We start from the raw sequence: 20,311 nt of genomic DNA, 5'->3' as shown, positions 1-20,311 counted from the left end.
ATTCCTGAGTTTTAATTTATCCATTTGTAAGTCTTAGTCAAGCGTTTACAAATGTAACCAAATGGACCCTTACAGGTCCATTTCGTTACATTTGTACACTCAGGAGATAAATGAAGAACCCAAGACACAAGGCATTGTATAAGATTTTTTATCAATGTCTGGCAACAGAGGCATGAAATACAGGAAAATACGGGAATGAAGTTGAGAAGTGGTAGAGGGACGTATGGAGGGATGCTTCAGAGCTGCTGAAGGTGAGGATTGGGTACAGAGATGGAGTGTTGTCGACAGGGAGGGGGTGGAAGGCCTGTTGCCGTTCTGCCATGCCCAGTACACACTCCCCCACACAGTCTGTCTGAGACTATGGGACACGACACAGGACACCCACACGCCGCACACAAACACACACATACTCGTGAGCCAGGCATGGTTGCACGAACACAAAAAAGCTCATACACACGCCTGACTAAATAGTTATGGTCATCATATGAGGCCATCACCTGCAATAGTCACCCTGTTTGGCCACTTCAGCCAATGAGAAGAGACAGTCCATGGTTGCTAGGTGACTAATAGCGCGTTTCATGGTGTGATAGTGCTCCCCAAAATGACTAGAGAGAGAGAGAGAGAGAGAGAGAGGGAGAGGGACGGAGAGAGAGGGTAAATTAAGCTATCTTTTGTTCTGCTCAGCCGACACTGAGACAGTAGCACTCAACTACAAATAGGCATAGAAACAAGCTTGTAGCTACTGCACATACAGTAATAATAACCAATGATCAGTGGATTATGTGTGTGACTGTGTGCGTGTGTTGCAGTTCAATACTCTAGAAAGTTGGTCCACTCTTTCTGGCAGTCCAACAGCAGCTGCTCTCGGAGCTGCAGCAGCTTCCTGTAGCGTTCCACAAGGAAGGGAGAGTGATAACGACTCACTGTCTTGGTACTGGAGAAGAGAAGAGATCAGTGTTAATTCTTTGAGAGGGGGAGAGAGAGCCTATTTCACCTACACAATTACCCGGCCAATGTTGGTTACTGGAATTTGAACACGTGATCAATTTGTCGCTTCACGAGGTGACGAGGGGCAAGCTGGAAAAATGCGACACGCAACTGCACACATCAGTGAAAGCGAGAAATTTAATTGATTTGGTGTCAGTTCTCGGTTAGGGCAGAAAGAAGTGCAGACTTTGTCGGGTTGGGAACGGGACAGGCTAGATTCTCCCGGCGGATCTGCCTATGCCATAGAAAGCATAGGTGCACCCCAGGCTACTTATTAGATAGATGCTGGTATGATGTCTACTTGCTGTCCTACACTGTAGTAGCTTTGTATGTTACGTAGCACACGCTTGTTTTCTCAGTAATCCCCCGACCACTTAGCCTGTTGTTGGTTGACTCGGGTTAACTTACTCCAACTTTGCACTCTGTAAGTTTCTCTCAGCTAAAAGCCTATATATTTTCATAATCTTTTCCTGCGATGATAGGTCTAAAAAAAATACGGCTTTACTACGATGCTTTTAGTGTCAGAATGTCTCTTCATGGCCCGGACGGTTAGCTCAACCATCTGAGCACCTAGGCTGCTGAGCCAGCCGGACGGCGTGCCGCGCGTTCGACTCCCGATCCCAATGGCCTTTGCCACATGTCTTCCCCCCACCCATCTCTCTCCCCATTTCCTGTCAGTATGTACTTTCAACTATCAATAAAAAGGCGGAAAAAGCCAAAAACATATTTAAAAACAAAAAGAATGTCTCTTCATCTACCTTACAAGACAGACATACAAGACATAAGGTCAAACCTGAGTTGCGGGCGCACGCTCGCGCTTGTGTGTGTGTGTGTGTGTTATTTGTGCCTGTGTGGACACCAAACGAGAAACTCACCTGCTGATTTTGACCCAGTCCGATGGCACAACAGAAGACATGGAGTTCTTCACCTCTATCAGAAACTACACACAGCGGGGAAGAGGTGGGGGGTTGAGGATAGGAAAGATGTGTTGATGAAGAAGGATAACACACAGTCAGAGGATGTGTTGAAACCCACCGCCCACAGGAATACCAATCGTCAGCAACACAGAAAAATGAATGTTATTCGTTTGCGCACACGCGCACACACACACACACACACACACACACACACACACCCACACACCCCCCCCCCCCCCACACACACACCTCTTGCCCAGAGACAGTGATGTAGTCCAGTTTGGGAGCCCGGAGAGTAATTCTGGCATCTTTGCGGTGATCTTGGATCTCACTGAGGACCGTCTGAATCTGCTCCCTCCTCTCCTTCAACAATGGGAAGCCGCTGAGGTCTGCGAACAGCTCCTTCTTATCACCAGACCTGCACCAAGCACCACAACATGAGACATACAACCTGCACCACAACATCCCCCTCCATAAGACACAACAGAGCTCACCATTCTAGGCCTGTATTACAATATCTTTTGACCAAATACCCCAACATTGATATTGTGATGATAATAGTATATATATATTTTTTCAACATCACAACATTATGCTGAAAGGTACATGTAACAGACTATATGGCTCAAGAATCCACCACTCCTGAATAAAGCGTCTGGTGCTGGGACTCTGGTGCAACGCATAGGTCCTGGGCCTGGTGAGAGCAGGAGTGGACCTGGTGAGATATAGGAGGGGCCCGGACAGGAGTCAGCCCACAGAGCCTAGTCCTTCCACGCGCTAGAAGCGTACCTCCCAGCCCCGGTAGAGTAGTTCCAACGGATTGTGTGGCTTTGGTCTTTCCCTGATGGGACTGATCAAGGGTAGCTACTGGGACGTAAGTCGGGACTTGATCACCCCGGCTGGGCCTGAGTGAGGGGTATGATGTTCGACAGACCCGAAACCCCGATGACCGTGGGATACATCACTGAGAATACGTCCCATGCAATGTTTTTTAGTTGTGGATAATCTGACCGATTCATTGAGGTGGTGAGATAGTTGTAGGTTACCTGAAGTAATGCCATTTAGCTTACCACTACCAGCTAGCGTTAGCGAATAGCGATACATAATCATCTCCATTCATAATAAAACGGTCACTGATGTGACTGAGGGTGAATGAGGCCGACTGCATCGCACATGTCCTTCTGATGCTATTTTTATTGGCTGGAGGTCATTGATAAAAATCACTCTGGAACTGATCCAAACAATCACTATAGTTGGTGTGTGGACTCCACTTCAGTTAGAAGAACGAGTTTAAAACAACATACTGTATTTATAGCTATTGTGCTTGGTGTGAATGGCTCTTTATTTTATTTTCCATTTATTTTTTATAGAATTTTTCTTGTGTTTTCATGGACACTAAAGCAGAAAAAGTGAATGTTCCTTTAACATTGCCTGCCATTATTTCTCTTACACAATTCCACTATTTTCTTATCTTATCTTCTTTTCAATACAGTAGCAAATGACAAACTATTTTTTGTTAATCAATTCTCTTATAAAGGTCCTGCATTTAGTTTTTTCAAATTGCGATTTAATCACGATTTAAATTGTCTCTAAATTGAATCTGTTTTAATCGACTTACGAATCAATATATCGTTACATGCTTAACGATTACATAATAATAGAGCTTTAATGCTTTAACTCCTTAGACGCCCGTTCCCATAGGGGGCGGTAGGTAGCCAATGCCAGTGAAATGTGCAACACTAGCAGCAGAGAAGAAGAGAAGAGCTCTTGTTATGGTTGAAACCGAAAGTACCAGAGTGGTCTACTGAGGCTCACAGAGGCCTACTAGCGAGCCGATCATTGTTTTGTTTGGCAGGAGCTCGAATTAATGTTTTATTAGGCTCCGATCATAGTAGACACTATAGACAGCGTGCACGCACGGAGGATTGGGGATTTTGGCTGTTTCTGACATGGATGCTAGCGGCGGCTAGCGACCAAAGCTAAATCAAGGTGAACATTTTTTTTTAAAACTCTAGATTAAGCCTAATTTATCATACCTAACTCGGCTAATCTTCTGTGGCATCCAAACTGCGCTTTAATAATAAATAAATAAATAAAAACTTACGGCACAATTACAAACCTCTTACGTTTCATTTCACACTGAGCCTCTCCTTCCACACACAAATAAACTCACTTGGCAGCCTTTTCGTTGAGCACCTTGAGGAAGCTGTGGGCGGGAGCCAGCAGCTCGGGAGAGTCCAATAGGAGGGTTCGGAGCAGAGAGGAGCGAAGCTGTGATTGGATGGCTGGCAGCAGGGCGTGTAGCTCCAAGCCCAGGCGGGAAAGACTACTGCTGATGAGGTAGAACTCCTGAGTGGAGCACTGAAAACACACACGCGCGCGTACACAAATGGTAAATGGTAAATGGTGCATTTATATAGCGCCTTTATCCAAGGCGCTTTACATAGATTGTGCATTACATTCACCCATTCACACACACATTCATACACCGATTGCAGCGGAAGCCATGCAAGGTACCAACCAGCACATCGGGAGCAATTTGGGGTTCAGTGTCTTGCCCAAGGACACTTCGACATGTAGACAGGAGGAGCCGGGATTCGAACCGCCGACCCATGGATCATTGGACGACCTGCTCTACCTCCTGAGCCACAGCATGCACACACATGCACGCACGCACGCACACGATTGTATAACTACTAGAGCAGATGGCTGTTATAAAGCATTATAATTCCTGTATTTTACAAAGTGTACGGGCAGCAGCAACTCATCATAGCAAAAGTATTCGTTATAAACCAGCAGTAACAAATATATCCTCCAGTGCAGTGCAAATAACTGTGTCTGTCTGTCTATCTGTGCGTGCGTGCGTGCGTGCGTGCGTGCGTGCGTGCGTGCTGTCATCCTGGTATTGGGGAATTCTGTAAGCCAGGGAGATTAGTTCAGTGAATCTCATCTGTGCAGGATATGACAGCCAGGCTTAGAGAAGGACCATCTATTACAGAGAGACACACAGCCTGGGGACAGGACAACAAAGACATTAAACACTGGACAACAACATCCAGTCCCTGAACATCCACAAACAGCCGCTGCTCTACACTACAGAGCACCTCTGAAAGAAAACACAATCACACGTTTACCAAGCATGTTTTCAAATTCATTTGTCATTTCCTTCATGAATGCTCAATTAAATGCTGCCATTGTTGTATAGTCTATTGTGTATAGGGCACGGCCCTTTAATGAAGGCTTGGCTGTCGACATTTAAAAAGGGTTGGTGTAAATTTATGATGGCTATTACCTGTCCAGATGATCTATGTGATGACTCTGAATATCTATGTGTATGTAATTTATTGTCAAAGTATCATCATCGGTCAATTAAGATAATATCATTTTAGTTTTTTTATTGACTGCACTAAAAGGGTCATAGGGAGGCAATATTGAAGACTATACTGCGTTCATATTGGCTTTAACAGCATTACTACACAGGATTCGATCACTAAGGGTTAATGGGTGTTACACTTTTAATGGTAGAAACCATCACGTGGTGCACTTTATATAGTCCCTCATGTCACCCTGTGTGTCGCTCTATTTTATGGCTCTGAGTGCACAAGGACCTGAGAGCATAACCCATTCCGTCCGTGTCATTATGGAAATGGAGCCATAGAGGTGACACACCATTACACACAACACAACCTCATTTCCCTACAGAGAGGAAGTGACAATTAATGCTTCTCTGTGCATGTGTGGCTGTGCGTGCATGCACATGTGTTTTGAAACTTTCTCTAGGATTTACATGGAACCTAATATTCCAATTCTAATCATTTTAAAACCCAAACAGAATGAAAATGCTCCATAGAAACACCTCATAATAAACATGCCCAAACAACCGGTTGAAATTTTAATCTGTCACGGTCTCACGGAGGGGTGGGTTTAAACCTTTTCACAAACGGATCACAAGTAAAATTGTTCCATGTAAACGACTTAAGCTAATTACTATGTGCTGCGTTATTTCTGCTCATTCTCCCTGTCACACACACACACACACACACACACACACACACACACACACACACACACACACACACACACACACACACACACACACACACACACTGAGGTGGAACACATCACTGTAGGCTGAATGCTGACATCATTGGTATATTTTCATTTATAAAGCTATTCTTAGTGATCTTCCTCCCTAAATGTCCTCCAAATTCAAATGCCTGGCTACGGTGTGTAGTACCAGCATTTACATCTGAGGGGGGTAAAACATGTCTTGCTTTCTTTGGCCTCTGGTCGTGGAACGACCTGCAGACCAGACTCAAATTGGCCTTGAAAGTTCCACTGAGAAGTTTCAAAAGGATCATCTCAGACGTGTATAGGCCTACATATTTATTATTTCTGTACATATTGTACATTGTGTATTTTCTCTATGCACAACTTCTTTGTGGTATGAGTGATTATTGTAAAGTTTTAGCCCTGTTAGCATACTGTAGTAGCAGGCTCTTAGGCCTCACTCAGACCTTTAATGCATTGCTGCATGCTTGCTGTATGAATGCTGTGAGTGTCATGGCCGCCCCAATGCATTTCCAATGGAAGTCACATGGTTTGAGGACTACATTTTGGACTACAAGCTGTTGCATGTATGTATGTATGTTATATCGGCTGTGTTTCGACTGCGCCCCTCCCCCTCATACAACACAAGTGTTGTGTCAGACCATGTGACTCCCATTGGAAATGCATTGGGGCGGCAAGCTGTGTCACACCCTTTGTATACAGCAAGCACAGAGCAATCTGCAGCGACCGTGTGAGTGAGGCCTAAGCATGTCAGTGGTGGTCAGTCTGTGTCTGTTCAACAGTTTGGTCCCAAATATGATATCTTGAAAACTACAGGCTGGAATTTTCCAGCACCTTTATGGTCTACATAAAGGATGAAACCTACTATATTGACCCCATGGACTTTCCTCTAGCACCACCCTTAGGACAGAACTTTATTTTTGCGCCAGGAATGATTGGGTGTTGTCCTCCCTTTGCCTAAACTGGCAGGTTTTTTTTTAAGAAGAAAAAAACCCACTATAGAAGAGTGTACCTTTTTGTGGTATATGCTACAGATGCCTCTTTCCAGGTCAGGGAGATGGGACAGCAGAGATTTGACGGACGTTAGGGTGGCAGAGTCTGACTCCAGGATCTCACACACTGCCTCCTGCCTGTCTGAAATGCCCCTGGACATGAGAGAGAGAGAGAAAGAGAGAGAAAGAAAATGTGTTACTGTTATGTAAACACAGGGCAAGCTATGCATACTGTACATACTATGCCTTTTAGATACAGACATTTAAAACATTGCAATCATGCCCAACCAGGAATTCATGCTGTATTGTGTGTGCATCTGTGCACGTGTGTCTGCGTGTGTGCATGAATGCATCTGTCTTGGAACTAATGTGTTTGGATGTAATCTGGATTTATTGATGTTGAAAAGCTGTAGACGTCGGGTTATCTCTATAATCTGAGAGCTAGGCACAAATATAATCCTGGATTGGTGGTTGGGAGAGACACTCACCACTCCAAAAAAGAGTTTTCAAATCAATGCATACTTTCAACTGCAATAATGGGATGATAACATAACATTGACCAAAAATAATGGCAAATTAAAGTTTACCTTGTTGTATTACTATCTATCTCAAACAAGTTTCAAGTCTATGCACGTTAATGGCTTCTTGGAAGGTTTAACACACACACACACACACACACACACACACACACACACACACACACACACACACACACACACACACACACACACACACACACACACACACACACACACACACACACACACACACAATATTGGGATTCTAGGGTGCATGCGCTTAAGACCTTCCTAAACACTAATTAAAAATCACACCCGTGTGAACTGAGTGGTGCAAGGTCTTATATAGTCTGATCAGCTATGTCAGTGACGTCACACACTAACCATAGCAACCATGCTCACCTTTGCACGGACACGTAGGGACACAGGTACACAAACATACAGACAAAGCTGGTTGTTGGAGTGGTTTGTACCACTCAAAAATGCTTGATGAGAAATCAGAGAAAATCTTCAGCAAAGATGGTCAGATGGCTCCAGTACTCACTGTAGATGTGTGAGAGGCTGGCTCACCCACTGTCTCATTAGTCTCCTCCCAAACGGAGTGCGTGTGTGATCCAATACCCACAGCAGACTGCCCTTCACACCCCCGTCTGTCTACAAGACCAGGAATATACACAAGGCTTAAACCTTTTATTAAGCACATAAACCCACTTCATTGACCACGAGGATTCCGTAGGGATATGTACTTGGTCCCCTCCTTTTTTACATCTACATCAAATCTCTGAGACGAAAATAGCCGATTTGCAATTTAGCTCGGGTGTTCACCTGTTATGACATGCCCAGAAAAGTGGCACCATGTGGTTAAACATCCGGTAAATAAAAGCAGGCTTCAAAGTCAGTGGGCTTGAACTTGTGATTAATGAGATACAGTATAGACGCAACAGTCTGCCATACTTGAAAGATGTCAAATGTTGGTACCGTCATCCAAGTGAGGTTCAGTAGTCATTGATCATCTAGCTGTGTGCAGTCAAAGTCGAGGAATTTAGTTCAAAAGTTAACTCTCATAGTGTATGATTATAGTGTAATGAACAGGACAGTATATGTCGAAAACGAAATGTTGCATGTCAAGGGGCTTATCCTCCAAATCAATTTCAAATAAATATGCAAAGGAAGCTGCAGTTTGATCTGTCGATTGAGTGACACAGTGTTAGTGCAGTTATGCGTCTCATCCAACCCATGATCAAACAAGCCAAGTCCCTCCTCTCTCTCGGTCTGATTCCCAAAAACATTTTTCAGCACCATAGATGAAGAAGAGAAAGTTCTGTGTTTTTTTAAGGCAGAGGGAATTCACACAGATTCAGAACATTATTTACTTAATCATTTGAAGTTCAACATACAGAATGGCTGTTAATGTACATGGGCATTGGGCACATATGTATGGCATTTTGCTGTTACGTAATACTCAGCGGGTGGATAATTCCAAGAACATATTTGTATGTAGTAATAAACATATTTAATAAACCAGTAAGACGCCTGAGGGCGAGAAGCATGCACTGTCCATATATGGAGCATGTCTTGAGTGTACAGGGTTTGATGAGGTCAGATCAACATATGAAATGTCAGAACAGGCCAGCTCCATATATGGAGATCTAAGGGTGGCAACAGGGGCAGTGTCTTGAGTGTACAGGGTTTGATGAGGGCCCAGGTAGGGCCGGGCCTTAATTTTCGAGCCTATTCCGTGACAAAACACAAAGAACCACACATTGTTCAAATATATGCTCCTGGTGTGTGTTTAGTGTTTACATTGGGATGTTTGGCTGTGCAGTGCACATCCATACATCTGAGCTTGCTAGCACTGGCTGATGACTATGAGACAATGTGATGGGAGTGGATGGTGTTCTGGCTCTAGAAACAGTAGAACCAGAATGACTAATGACAATTAAATAGTCCTTTAACCCATTAAAACCGGGAAAGCATCCGTGTCATTTTAGATTTGAGCTATTTGTTTGGTCCAAAATATATATAGTGTTTGTTGTCATGATTTGTCACGACTCGAGTTGGCTTCGTATGACGCTTAAAAGGTCTTTAAATACTTTTTTAAATGTCTATGGGGAAAATGCGTGATTTCTTTCTACGTACGCTTTAAGACATAGACCCGCCCTTGGTGACGCCCCGCGCGGCCCGCCTGCCTCTCTTATTGGCTAGCTATGCTGCTGCTGTCAGAAGAAGAGTAGAGGAAGTAGGGAGAGAAGTAGGGAGATGCTTAGCGCATTAGGATTCATTTCCTGGGCCTGGCGTCGTCATGAAAGGGGCGGGACTGCGACGCTCTATAGAGGGGGTGCGGTGCTCTCTCCCGCAGCAGTTCAATAGATACCCAGGCCTTACAGGCGAGCCGCTGTAGAGTGTCCTGGGGTCTTAACCTCACCATAACATCTATCTTAACCGACCAGCCTCCCAGCCACTTACGGGGACCTCCCGTATCGTGGTGGAGACAATCAAGGAACAAGGGGTGCACAGAGAATTCAACTCATCTCACAGTTCCGCTGTAAAACTCCAAGACAGGAGGAGTGGCAGAACAACTTGAATCCCATATATATGGAGGTCCGATTTATCTGAAAGGCTCAACCTGTCAACATATAATATGTTATATATAACATAGGTTTATAACAGTGGTACTCAAAAAATAGCATATATACAAGCACACAGCGCGCCACTTAGTGCCGAGCACGAGCTTGTACATTTGCTATTTTTGAAAAATCTTTGAATAATGAATAATTTTGAATTTCTTAACACAAATCTTCTCTTCTGGGGGTCCCTGGCAGAAACCATTTTCAGATGGGGGTCCACGGCCAAAACAATAAGTTTGAGTACTACTGATTTAGAAGGCATTTCTAGAATGGGCCTAATGGGTTAAAGCACAATATACCACAGGTCGTTTCGAGGAAGCAATCGGATTGGTTGAAACAGCCTAAGCCTTCTAGCCGTGGGTTAAACCAGCACCATTCACCACCTAATCAAAACAAAGAATTCAGCTGCTCTGTTCTCCCAGAGCGCTAGCAAACTCGGTGGCTAGGCTAGCTAGTTTCTTGGGACATTTGTGGTCGTAGTGACTACATCTGTCATTAAAAAAATATTTTTTTTCAGCGATTTTCTTAGTTTTAAGGGTAACTGTTGTATAATTGCAATATTACACTCGAGGGTGTGGTTTAACGCGATTATTGCCACTTCAGTGATGCTTGCGGAACTCGACTTTGTCTCGTTCCTCACCGCATCACTGTCGTGGCAATAATCACGTTAACCAACACCCTCTCGTGTAATATTGCTTAAATGACACTTGTGTAGTTACGGTGACTGGATGAAACCTTTAGCACACGCAAACAAACAGATTCTGCCAATAATATTAACATTACAAAACCCAACACTGCATGTTTTTTTTAGTTATTATTTTTTTATATCAACTTGATTTTACTGTTTGAAGATTCTGAACAGGATTGATGGATCCAGTCCCGATTTTCTTCCAAATTAAAATTCTGTTAACTATTGGTAGAATTTGTTTGTGTGTTAAAGGGGAGGCGTCCAAAGGCGTCCCGTGGCATGGAATGAGTTAATAAAGTGACATGGAGACATGTTTCACTGTGCAATGCTAGTCAATGAGGAGACAATTTGGGAATATCAATTTCTAATCAACGGAGAAACTATTGAAGACATTTTGCCAATATTAGTTACATCATGGCAAGGGAACTACACCGTCCCTACCCACACCTACACCAGTTTGTACAGGCAAAATGGCTTCGTATCAATATGTTGAATGGACTTTCTGATGTGTGCGTACCTGGTTGGTGAGGATCTCCAGGTTCCTCAGGGAGGTGGCGCTGAGGACCATGCCCTTTGACTCACTGGACAAATGGCGTAAGGAGCTACAAGGGAAGCAGCATGTTCACTTGTTGTAAGTGGTTTTGAAATGCTGTGATAACGCTTGCCGTGTGTGTGTGTGTGTGTGTGTGAGTACCTGTCACTCAGTAAAACTCGCTCCAAGCTAAATTCTCGGAGGTACTGGATGAGCGGTCCCAGGCAACAGATCACTGGCATCTCCAATGACACTACACTGGACAGGGAACGAGAGCCTAGGGGGGCATTGAGTAACACATGGCGCACGCACGCACGCACGCACGCACACGCACACGCACACGCACACACACACACACACACACACACACACAGTGAGTCACAAGCCCTTAAACCCCGAACCGTAATAGTCGAATGGCTTTATTGACCATCTGCCCCCAGTGTTCAAAACAAATAAATATGACCGTAACCCCTGTCTACCCACGCACAGAGAGTCCAGAAGGAAATGCGTTTCCAGGACAATCACACACCTCTGTGGGAGACAGCCATGTCTGCTGATCAACCATGGTGTCACACCCACACTAGTCTCTCGAGACAGACTGTTGATTCCGTCAAGGGTGCTGTTTTTCCTTTATTTTTGGACGATGGGTTCTCAGATTGCACCCACACAAACACACACTCACATGCAGTACCTGTGTCCTGGGTGCACACGCAAGAACGCACGCACGCACAGTATCTGTGTCATGGGCATATACACAGACAGAAACACAAACAGATCGGAATCGTGGGCACACAAACAGAAACAGAAACTCACAAAGAGAAACACACACTAACATGCAGTACCTGTGTCCGAGGTGTTGCAGTAGAACTCAGTAATGGTGTTCATGGCAGAAACAAATTCAAATTGTGTGCTGTCCCTCCTCTCTATGCGCACGCGGTCATCAGCCTGGTCACTTGGGGGGGACGGGGCACATACAAAGGAGAGACATAATTGCATTAACAATTAAACCCATTAAACAATAATAGTATTGTTCTAGGGACTATGGAGTGTAAGATATTGTTTTCCCTAGGATGGTTGGTGTCGACTCGGCTGAGGCTGGGGCTGAGATGAGATGGGGGAAGAGAGCGCTCATTTTTATTCACGTGTTTAACGATTCCGTCCACCATGGTTTGTCAACTCGGACGGCGCACTCAGCCATCAGCTGCTTGCTGTGGCCACATGCTTACCTTGCAGCTCGCTCAAACCCATACTGTTGGCTCGCCTGCCTTGCTGAGGTAACAAAAACAACTGCTCCTATCCACCCACCATCCTTGGGAAAATATAGTGCACCCTGCCTCCTCCTCTCATATTCACCACTTGTTGGATGCGTTCATTTATGTCGGTCATTCTAGAAGTAAACCAGGAAAATGATGTGCGACTAGTCGACTGGACTTGAATCCTCTTTACTAATCTACTACTGAAAGAAGGATCAAGGATTATTTGTCATCCTAGACATGTAGGAAGATGAAAATAGATGAAAGGGATAAAATGTGGTACTCAGGTCCTGGTGCATAAAATGAAATGGATGAAAGGGATAAAATGGGGGGATGAAAGGGATAAAATGGGGTACTCAGGTCCTGGTGCATAAAATGAAATGGATGAAAGGGATAAAATGGGGTGATGAAAGGGATAAAATGGGGTACTCAGGTCCTGGGGCATAAAATGAAATACAAATTGTTAGGGTTGCACAACATAATCGGTAGCATAATCGGAATGGGCCATAAAAATGCCATATCGATATCTGATCGGTTTTCACCAGCAAAATACATGAAAAATGTACAATGTAATCAATGAGTTCAATATAAATATAAATTGATTTGATAATAGAGCACCGAAGTCCTGACGTCACTGTCAGTAGAGGGCGTCAATCCACAGGTTCGTCTACTTTTTATTTGCATTGTAATCTCCATAGGGGGATTTTAGATCGCCTCATATAAGAACTGTGTTTGAAAAATGAACCGATCACCCCGGCCTTTTCACTCATATGGATATGAAGCATCGACTGAAGGTGGAAATGTACAAATATACCGAAAGAGTAACAAAAAAAGCGTTAGAAACGAGTGAAACAACCCAGAGACTACATTTCCGGTATAGGCGGGTGGCTGCATCTGCCCGTCGCACAACAGAAACTGAATGTTAATTACGTTTATTTTTATTTTTATTTTATTGATATTTAATGTCTCGTGGTTAGTACGAGTTGAGTCACCACCAGCTGCGCTTACGTCAACGAGGAATCTCAGGAACGCAATGTGTTGACAGCTGGGCATGATGTAGTTTCAAGGCTTTTGCGGCCACATTAATTCGATTTTCTCCAGAAACTGGCTGTATCAAATATGAATGGACATCATTAACGACGCACAGCCACTCCCCTGACAGAAAGGCCGGGGTGGTCGGTTTATTTTTCAAACACAGTTCTTATATGAAGCAACCTAAAATCGCCCTATGGGGATCTCAATGCAACTAAAAAAATACATGAACCTGTGTATTGGCGCCCTCTACTGAAAGTGACGTCAGACTTCGGTGCTCTATACCTCTAGTTTAGAACCAAATCAAATAGGAGTAGTAGTTTTTTTTCACCTGCTTCATGAAAAATATACATCTTTGCATATCTACAAAGATGCCTCAGTCATACTTTTATATAAGAATCAAGAACAAACAGATTTCATGAATAGGCACACCGCCCAGTGTCATACAGTAAACACACACACGTTGCATGCACAAACATGAACACACACACACACACACACACACAGCAGCCTGTTGCTCCATTCAGTCGTTCAGCACTGATGAATTCAAGGACACTCTCGCTTTGTCCGCTGTGTTGTTGCCAGGGCAACCTAGGCAAACACGTGCCTCCGGATGGAGTGTTAAAGCATTCTTTCTTCCGTTTCCCTGACACACACACACACACACACACACACACACACACACACACACACACACACACACACACACACACACACACACACACACACACACACACACACACACACACACACACACACACACACACACACACACACACACACACACACACACACACACACACACACAAGTGATTTTTCATTCATCCACTATAGCCACTTGCACGACTGGAAAGGTACAGGTCATAAAAATGATCAATACAGCGCATATTTGAGGCAATTACACATCTGAGGCAATCAATCGTTCAACACGTCAATTCAGCTGCATTCTGGCACAGAACGGTGCAATGCAGCAGCATGATATCAACACAAGGACAAGGCAATGAAAGTCGTTTTCTGACAAAACGACTGTTATTAGTAACTAAGCTAAGCCAACCGTACACTTAGAAATGAACTCAGAAACTTAAAACAGGACGTAGCTCATGCTAAGTGAAAATAATGCAATACCAGTTATAACAATAATATATATAATACTAGATAAAGTGCCCCTCGGGGCACAGGTCTCCACCAGGGCAGGTCAGGTTGTGGCCTCCTGGTGGCGCTATAATAGGCCAATGTGAAAAGGGTGGCATTTCTTCTTACGCCTTGGATGGCAATTGATGATATTCACACGGCTGCCATCTTGCCAGCAAGGTGATACCTAGGTGACACTTCCCATAGAGAGCCCATTCACCCAAACAGAAAGATCCTCTTTAATTATATTAAACACTGTCAAAATCACCAACATTGCAGCTGTAGGGAAAGCTTGAATAATCTGTAAAGTTTTTGTTTAATAAAAATCCACCGTAGACATTTTATGAGCTACTTCCTGTCAAGAAATTCCTTGCAGATGATTATTTTCTAAGTATCAGAGTATGGAAGCGCTCGTTATCAGTAAAGCAACCTCCTGCTGCCTCCTGCATTATGTGCAAATTCAAAACAGGTGGTATGCATGGGCCGTTGAGTGATAGTCAACGAGCACTTCCAAACTCCAGCACTTTTTTTTCTTGACAGGAAGTAGCTCATAAAATGTCTACGGTGGATTTTTATGAAACAAACACTTTACAGATTGAAAGAGGATAATTCAAGCTTTCCCTACAGCTGCAATGTTGGTGATTTTTATGTTTAATAGAGGACCTTTCTGTTTGGATGAATGGGCTGTCTATGGGAAGTGTGACCTAGGTATCACCTTGCTGGCAAGATGGCTGCGGTCTGAATAAAGAGAATTGGATGATTTGAGGCATTTTGTTCCAAAAAATTGTTTTGCAAAAAATACACCTTGGTGAAAAGGGTGGGATATATTCCTCAGGAAAGAACACACACACACACACACACACACACACACACACACACACACACACACACACACACACACACACACACACACACACACACACACACACACACACACACACACACACACACACACACACACACACACACACACACACACACACACACACACACACACACACACACACACACAGAGAGTTTATGGTTCCACAGCAGTTTAGCTTACATGTTGAGAAGATGAATCACAGTGGCCAGAGCACTGTCTGTCACTGATAAGCTACTTACTAGTAATCATGCCTTTGTAGCATGCCATTTGCAATGGCTAAATTGAAGACGTACTGTGTCTCAAAAATGTTTACAGAGACAGCTGTTTGGGGTGCTACTGTACTAAACCCATGACTCCTAAATAAAACAAGGAAAATAGACTACAACATCTCTTCCCAGAAATCCCGGAAGCACTTAGACAGCATCCTGCCCCAGCCCAGACACACTTTGGTCTAGGTTTACATTTTCAAGCATGAGTAAAGTTTAATATAATCTCTCCTGTCAGCACTACTGCCTTACACATGTAATGGTGTTGTTAGTATGAATAAACAGTAAACACACAATCACGCAGGAAGTGGACTAATAAAGGGGAGGAGCCAAGTTCCTGTTTAACACAAAAAAGGAGGTTGTGCCATAAGAGGCTAAAAATAAAATAAAATATTCAATTAAACAATCACGCAGGAAGTGGACTAATAAAGGGGAGGAGCCAAGTTCCTGTTTAACACAAAAAAGGAGGTTGTGCCATAAGAGGCTAAAAATAAAATTAAATATTTTTTTACCGAATGGGTTCCCAGATTGAGTTTAATATACCTTCTAGTACTTGTAGCTGTGGTCAGTGGGAACCACAGCTGTGCAATAGTGAGTTTTTCAATATGATTGATATGATTTAATGATCAATATGAGAGAGAAATGTAATGTTGAGATATTTAATACATTTCATTTATGTAACCTGCCCTACATCAACATACATATTGAAAGCACCTCCCATGACATGGGAAATGGGGGGGGGGGGGGGGGAGGGACATAGTGTTGGAGAAGATCAGATTGGGTCACTGTGTGGCTTGTTAGCGGGATTTTGTATTGGATTCTTTGTTTGACAGGGAGCCAGTGTAGGGTGTGGAGGACTGGGGTGCGCGCGCGCGTGCGCACGCACACACACACACACACACACACACACACACACACACACACACACACACACACACGCACGCACGCACGCACACGCATACACTCTCTCTCTCTCTCTGGGAGGTGCAGTTCAACACATTGGCATTAAACTAAAGGATCTTTGTGCATGTACACGCCTGTGTGCACAATGTTGTTCAGCACTATGAGAATCAGCCTTGTACATGCATTTTTATCTTGCAATATATTCAACACAAAGTGTCTGTTATTGACCTTTTCGGATGTTCTGATCAGAACTTCTGAATCCTTCCTAGTGCTGCAGTCCTGGCTCATGATTCTGGCATTTCACCTAGCTGCTGCTACCATTCACCTAGCTGCTGCTACCATTCACCTAGGGACTCATTACCTGCCACTCCACATACACACATACTGTATATTCCCTGTTGCCAAGGAGCCCGCCTCACAAACCTGCCCTGGAGACAAGTAGAAGCTGTCACGATAATGTTTATTTCGTCACCAATAGTCACTGCTCTCAACCTTCACCATGGTGTATTTCATACAAAAGCTGGCGCAGTCACATTCTAAACAATCACCAGGAAGAGAGAAGGCCTCTTAAATCCTGGCAAATTGCTGATGAAGAGGCTCAACAGATCACCTACAGTACCTGATGGCTAGTATTCACTATTCAGTGTTGTTTACTTTCACATTTCTTCCATTCACTATCCCTTGCACCCACATGTGAACACGTTACAAATCTTCTGTCTAAAAGTCAACAGACAAGCCTGGCCCGTGTCTGCATGAGACTGGCTGCAAATTAACAGGAGTCTTGTCTCAGCTGAGCACAATGCTAGAGAGCAGCACTGTTCAAACGGGATAATTGGGCTGGCCTTTACAGGCCCATCTACACCATAACGACTAAACACGACAGCTGAAAAGAGGAGAGGCAACTGGAAATGAGAGAGGTACATTAATTGGAGGGAGGGGGGGGGGGGGATTAAAGAAAAGGTGAGTGACGCAAAATGCAGCAAAGAGAGAAAGACAGGGACGACAAAAGATTCATCCATCTAACTCCTTCTAATTGAATCCATTACACTCCTGCCCTCCCCCTCATTTCATTTTCAGACGGTAATGCAATCAAACTCCAGTGGAACCCTTTCCTGTCACTGCAATAGAGTCAGATCCATATATCCATATCATATTTTGCAGCCAGTGATTTTAACCACTTCAACATGGCATCCCTATTTTGGGCATGTAATTATAGGCAAAGGTTTCACACATTTTCAAAAATAGGCTATCTATCTATCAAAAAGTTATGTGTTTTTTTTGTTTGCTTATGAGTTCAATGTTGCAAGAATTGATCATTGATACTGAATAAGCCCTGGCTTGCACCCAGAGTGACAAAATTTATCTGTCAGCCTGCATAAATTAGATGTATCGTCTACTTTTTGAGTGGTTACAGGCAAAACAGCAGTCTGGGGAAATCAAAACTCAATCCATCAGACTGTTATGGCGGTAAATGAGTGAAAACTGCCCCCTAGTGGAGAGGAAAGGCACAACAACGCATTAAACCGGTGTCATAATATCATGGATACTGAATGTCTCAGTAACATCTAACGTCCTTAATTAAACAACTCAACAATATTGTAAATGTATATTTACAAAGATTTTCCACTGGAGGACAGTGATTGCCTCAGAAACTGTAATTTTCTTTTAAATGATATTCTGACATTTCCATGCTCTCACTATTAGTTGTGGTCAAGTTAAAGGGGCAGTTGGTGATTTGGGTAAAATCTTCCCTTACAATCTCCATTCACAGAAAATCAAAGAAAATTATGCATCTGGGATTATAGTGGGATGATAGGAAACAAATAACATTTTAAGAGGTCTATTAAACCCACAGCCGTCTCAGCCCTCAAGAAGACAATGTGATATGTTGTGAGCTTGTAGTTCTCTCTCTCATTCATATATATATATATATATATATGTATATGTGTGTGTGTGTGTGTGTGTGTGTGTGTGTGTGTGTGTGTGTGTGTGTGTGTGTGTGTGTGTGTGTGTGTGTATTGTATATTGTTGAGGTTCACTGCTGGGCAAGGAGGAAGAGGAAGTTGGTTACCCTATTGTCTCGTTTTATTACAAGGTAAGGTAAGGTTAGGTTACCAGTAGTCAGACAACTATTCCACAATCTCCGAATACTATATAGATGTATGATGAAGCGTTTGGAATCGTGGAGGCAACAGTCTGGTAACGCAAGACTAGGTTACCATTCACTTCCTTTCCTTTCCTTTCCTCTCTCTCTCATTTCTCTCTCTCATTTCTCACATATGGTTTGTATTCCTTAAGGTGCTTGTATTCCATTTGACATCCTTCTCCTGTCACAGCAGCTCACAAATCTCGCTGCTGTGTTTGCACATTGTTGTACCATATCTGTTGTACACCCAACAGATATGGGAGTTTTTTGTCATTAGTCATGTTTTCAAACTCTCTTTGGGTGATTGTAATCCGTGGAAAGTATATGTCTCTGATGTCTTGGTACAGTGGACAGACGGTTAGGAAGTGTAGCTCAGTCTCTACCTCGTTTTGTGTGCAGTGGGTGCACAGTCTGTCTTCTCTTGGGAGCCAGGTCTGCCTATGGCGGCCTTTCTCAATCGCAAGACTGTGTTCACTGAGTCTATATCGAGTTAATGTTTTCCTTAGTTTTGGGTCAGTTACTGTGCTCAAGTATTCTGCTACTGTGTATTCTCTGTTTAGAGCTAAATAGCATTCCATTTTGCTCTGGTCTCTCTCTCTCTCTCTGAATATTTAATTAACTTATCAATTATGTTGTTATAATCAGTAAAAATTGATTATTTCAATGAACTGTTCCGCCCCTAGTGTACATCTTGGATGGTAATGTCTCAATGGAACCTTCATACAGTAGATTACAGGGCTTCATGTTTACTGTTTATTATAACTATTTAGCAATGTAATGTGTGTATTTATATTTTTTCCTTTTCTTAATTTACTGATAGACTTCTGACAGGTTAAAGGGAAGCAACAATGATACCATTTTAGTGAGTTATTACTATCATACTGAAGACCTTGGTACCAAGACTGCCCTAAAATATCAATGATGAATTCTTCATTGTTCATTTAAGCAATACAACACAAGAGGGTGTGCTTTACCGTCATTAATGGCACACCTGCGTTGCTGCAGAAACGAGCTGATAGGCTTGTAACCTTGTTCCGTAGGCAGCGCAAAAACTCAATTTAATTATAACTAAGATAAGAATTTACTATATCTGTAAATTGGTACTACATCTGTATCAGTGTGCACAAAACTTCTAACTTGAGTCTACTACAAATGTAATCTTTTTTTCCCCATAAATCATAATTTTATTTTATTAGGTCCATTGAAGCGCATGTGTGTCCAGGTAGCTCAGTCGGTAGAGCACTCGCCTTTCGACTGCAAGGTCATGGGTTCGATCCCTCAGTCATGCGGTAAGTACTGGGAGCTGATGGGAGGTGTTGCACTCCACCTCAGCAATCCATCTTCCAGAGGTCTAGCGCATTGACTCCCGCACCCTGGCTGATA

At 43.4% G+C, this 20,311-nt stretch overlaps 1 protein-coding gene across 3 annotated transcripts in view; it reads right to left on the bottom strand.

Moving 5' to 3' along the window:
* msh3 (mutS homolog 3 (E. coli)) overlaps positions 1-20,311 on the bottom strand; it is a 57,911-nt gene that overhangs the window by 30,479 nt on the left and 7,121 nt on the right. For 2 of the 3 annotated variants that reach the window (XM_079515696.1, XM_079515697.1), the window contains exons 9-18: positions 12,175-12,284; positions 11,495-11,609; positions 11,318-11,402; positions 8,030-8,139; positions 6,988-7,120; positions 4,078-4,265; positions 2,154-2,322; positions 1,863-1,927; positions 818-934; positions 498-605 (exon numbers count right to left, since the gene is read on the bottom strand). In XM_079515696.1, coding sequence (XP_079371822.1) covers positions 498-605; positions 818-934; positions 1,863-1,927; positions 2,154-2,322; positions 4,078-4,265; positions 6,988-7,120; positions 8,030-8,139; positions 11,318-11,402; positions 11,495-11,609; positions 12,175-12,284 — 1,200 coding nt within the window. The remainder of the gene's footprint in view (positions 1-497; positions 606-817; positions 935-1,862; positions 1,928-2,153; positions 2,323-4,077; positions 4,266-6,987; positions 7,121-8,029; positions 8,140-11,317; positions 11,403-11,494; positions 11,610-12,174; positions 12,285-20,311) is intronic. The other variant, XM_079515698.1, reaches the window with a different exon arrangement.

The sequence above is a fragment of the Electrona antarctica genome, assembly GCF_951216825.1.
Source record: "Electrona antarctica genome assembly, chromosome: 12".
In the NCBI taxonomy this organism is placed as follows: Eukaryota; Metazoa; Chordata; class Actinopteri; order Myctophiformes; family Myctophidae; genus Electrona; species Electrona antarctica.
This window is presented reverse-complemented; position numbering and strand designations above follow the sequence as displayed.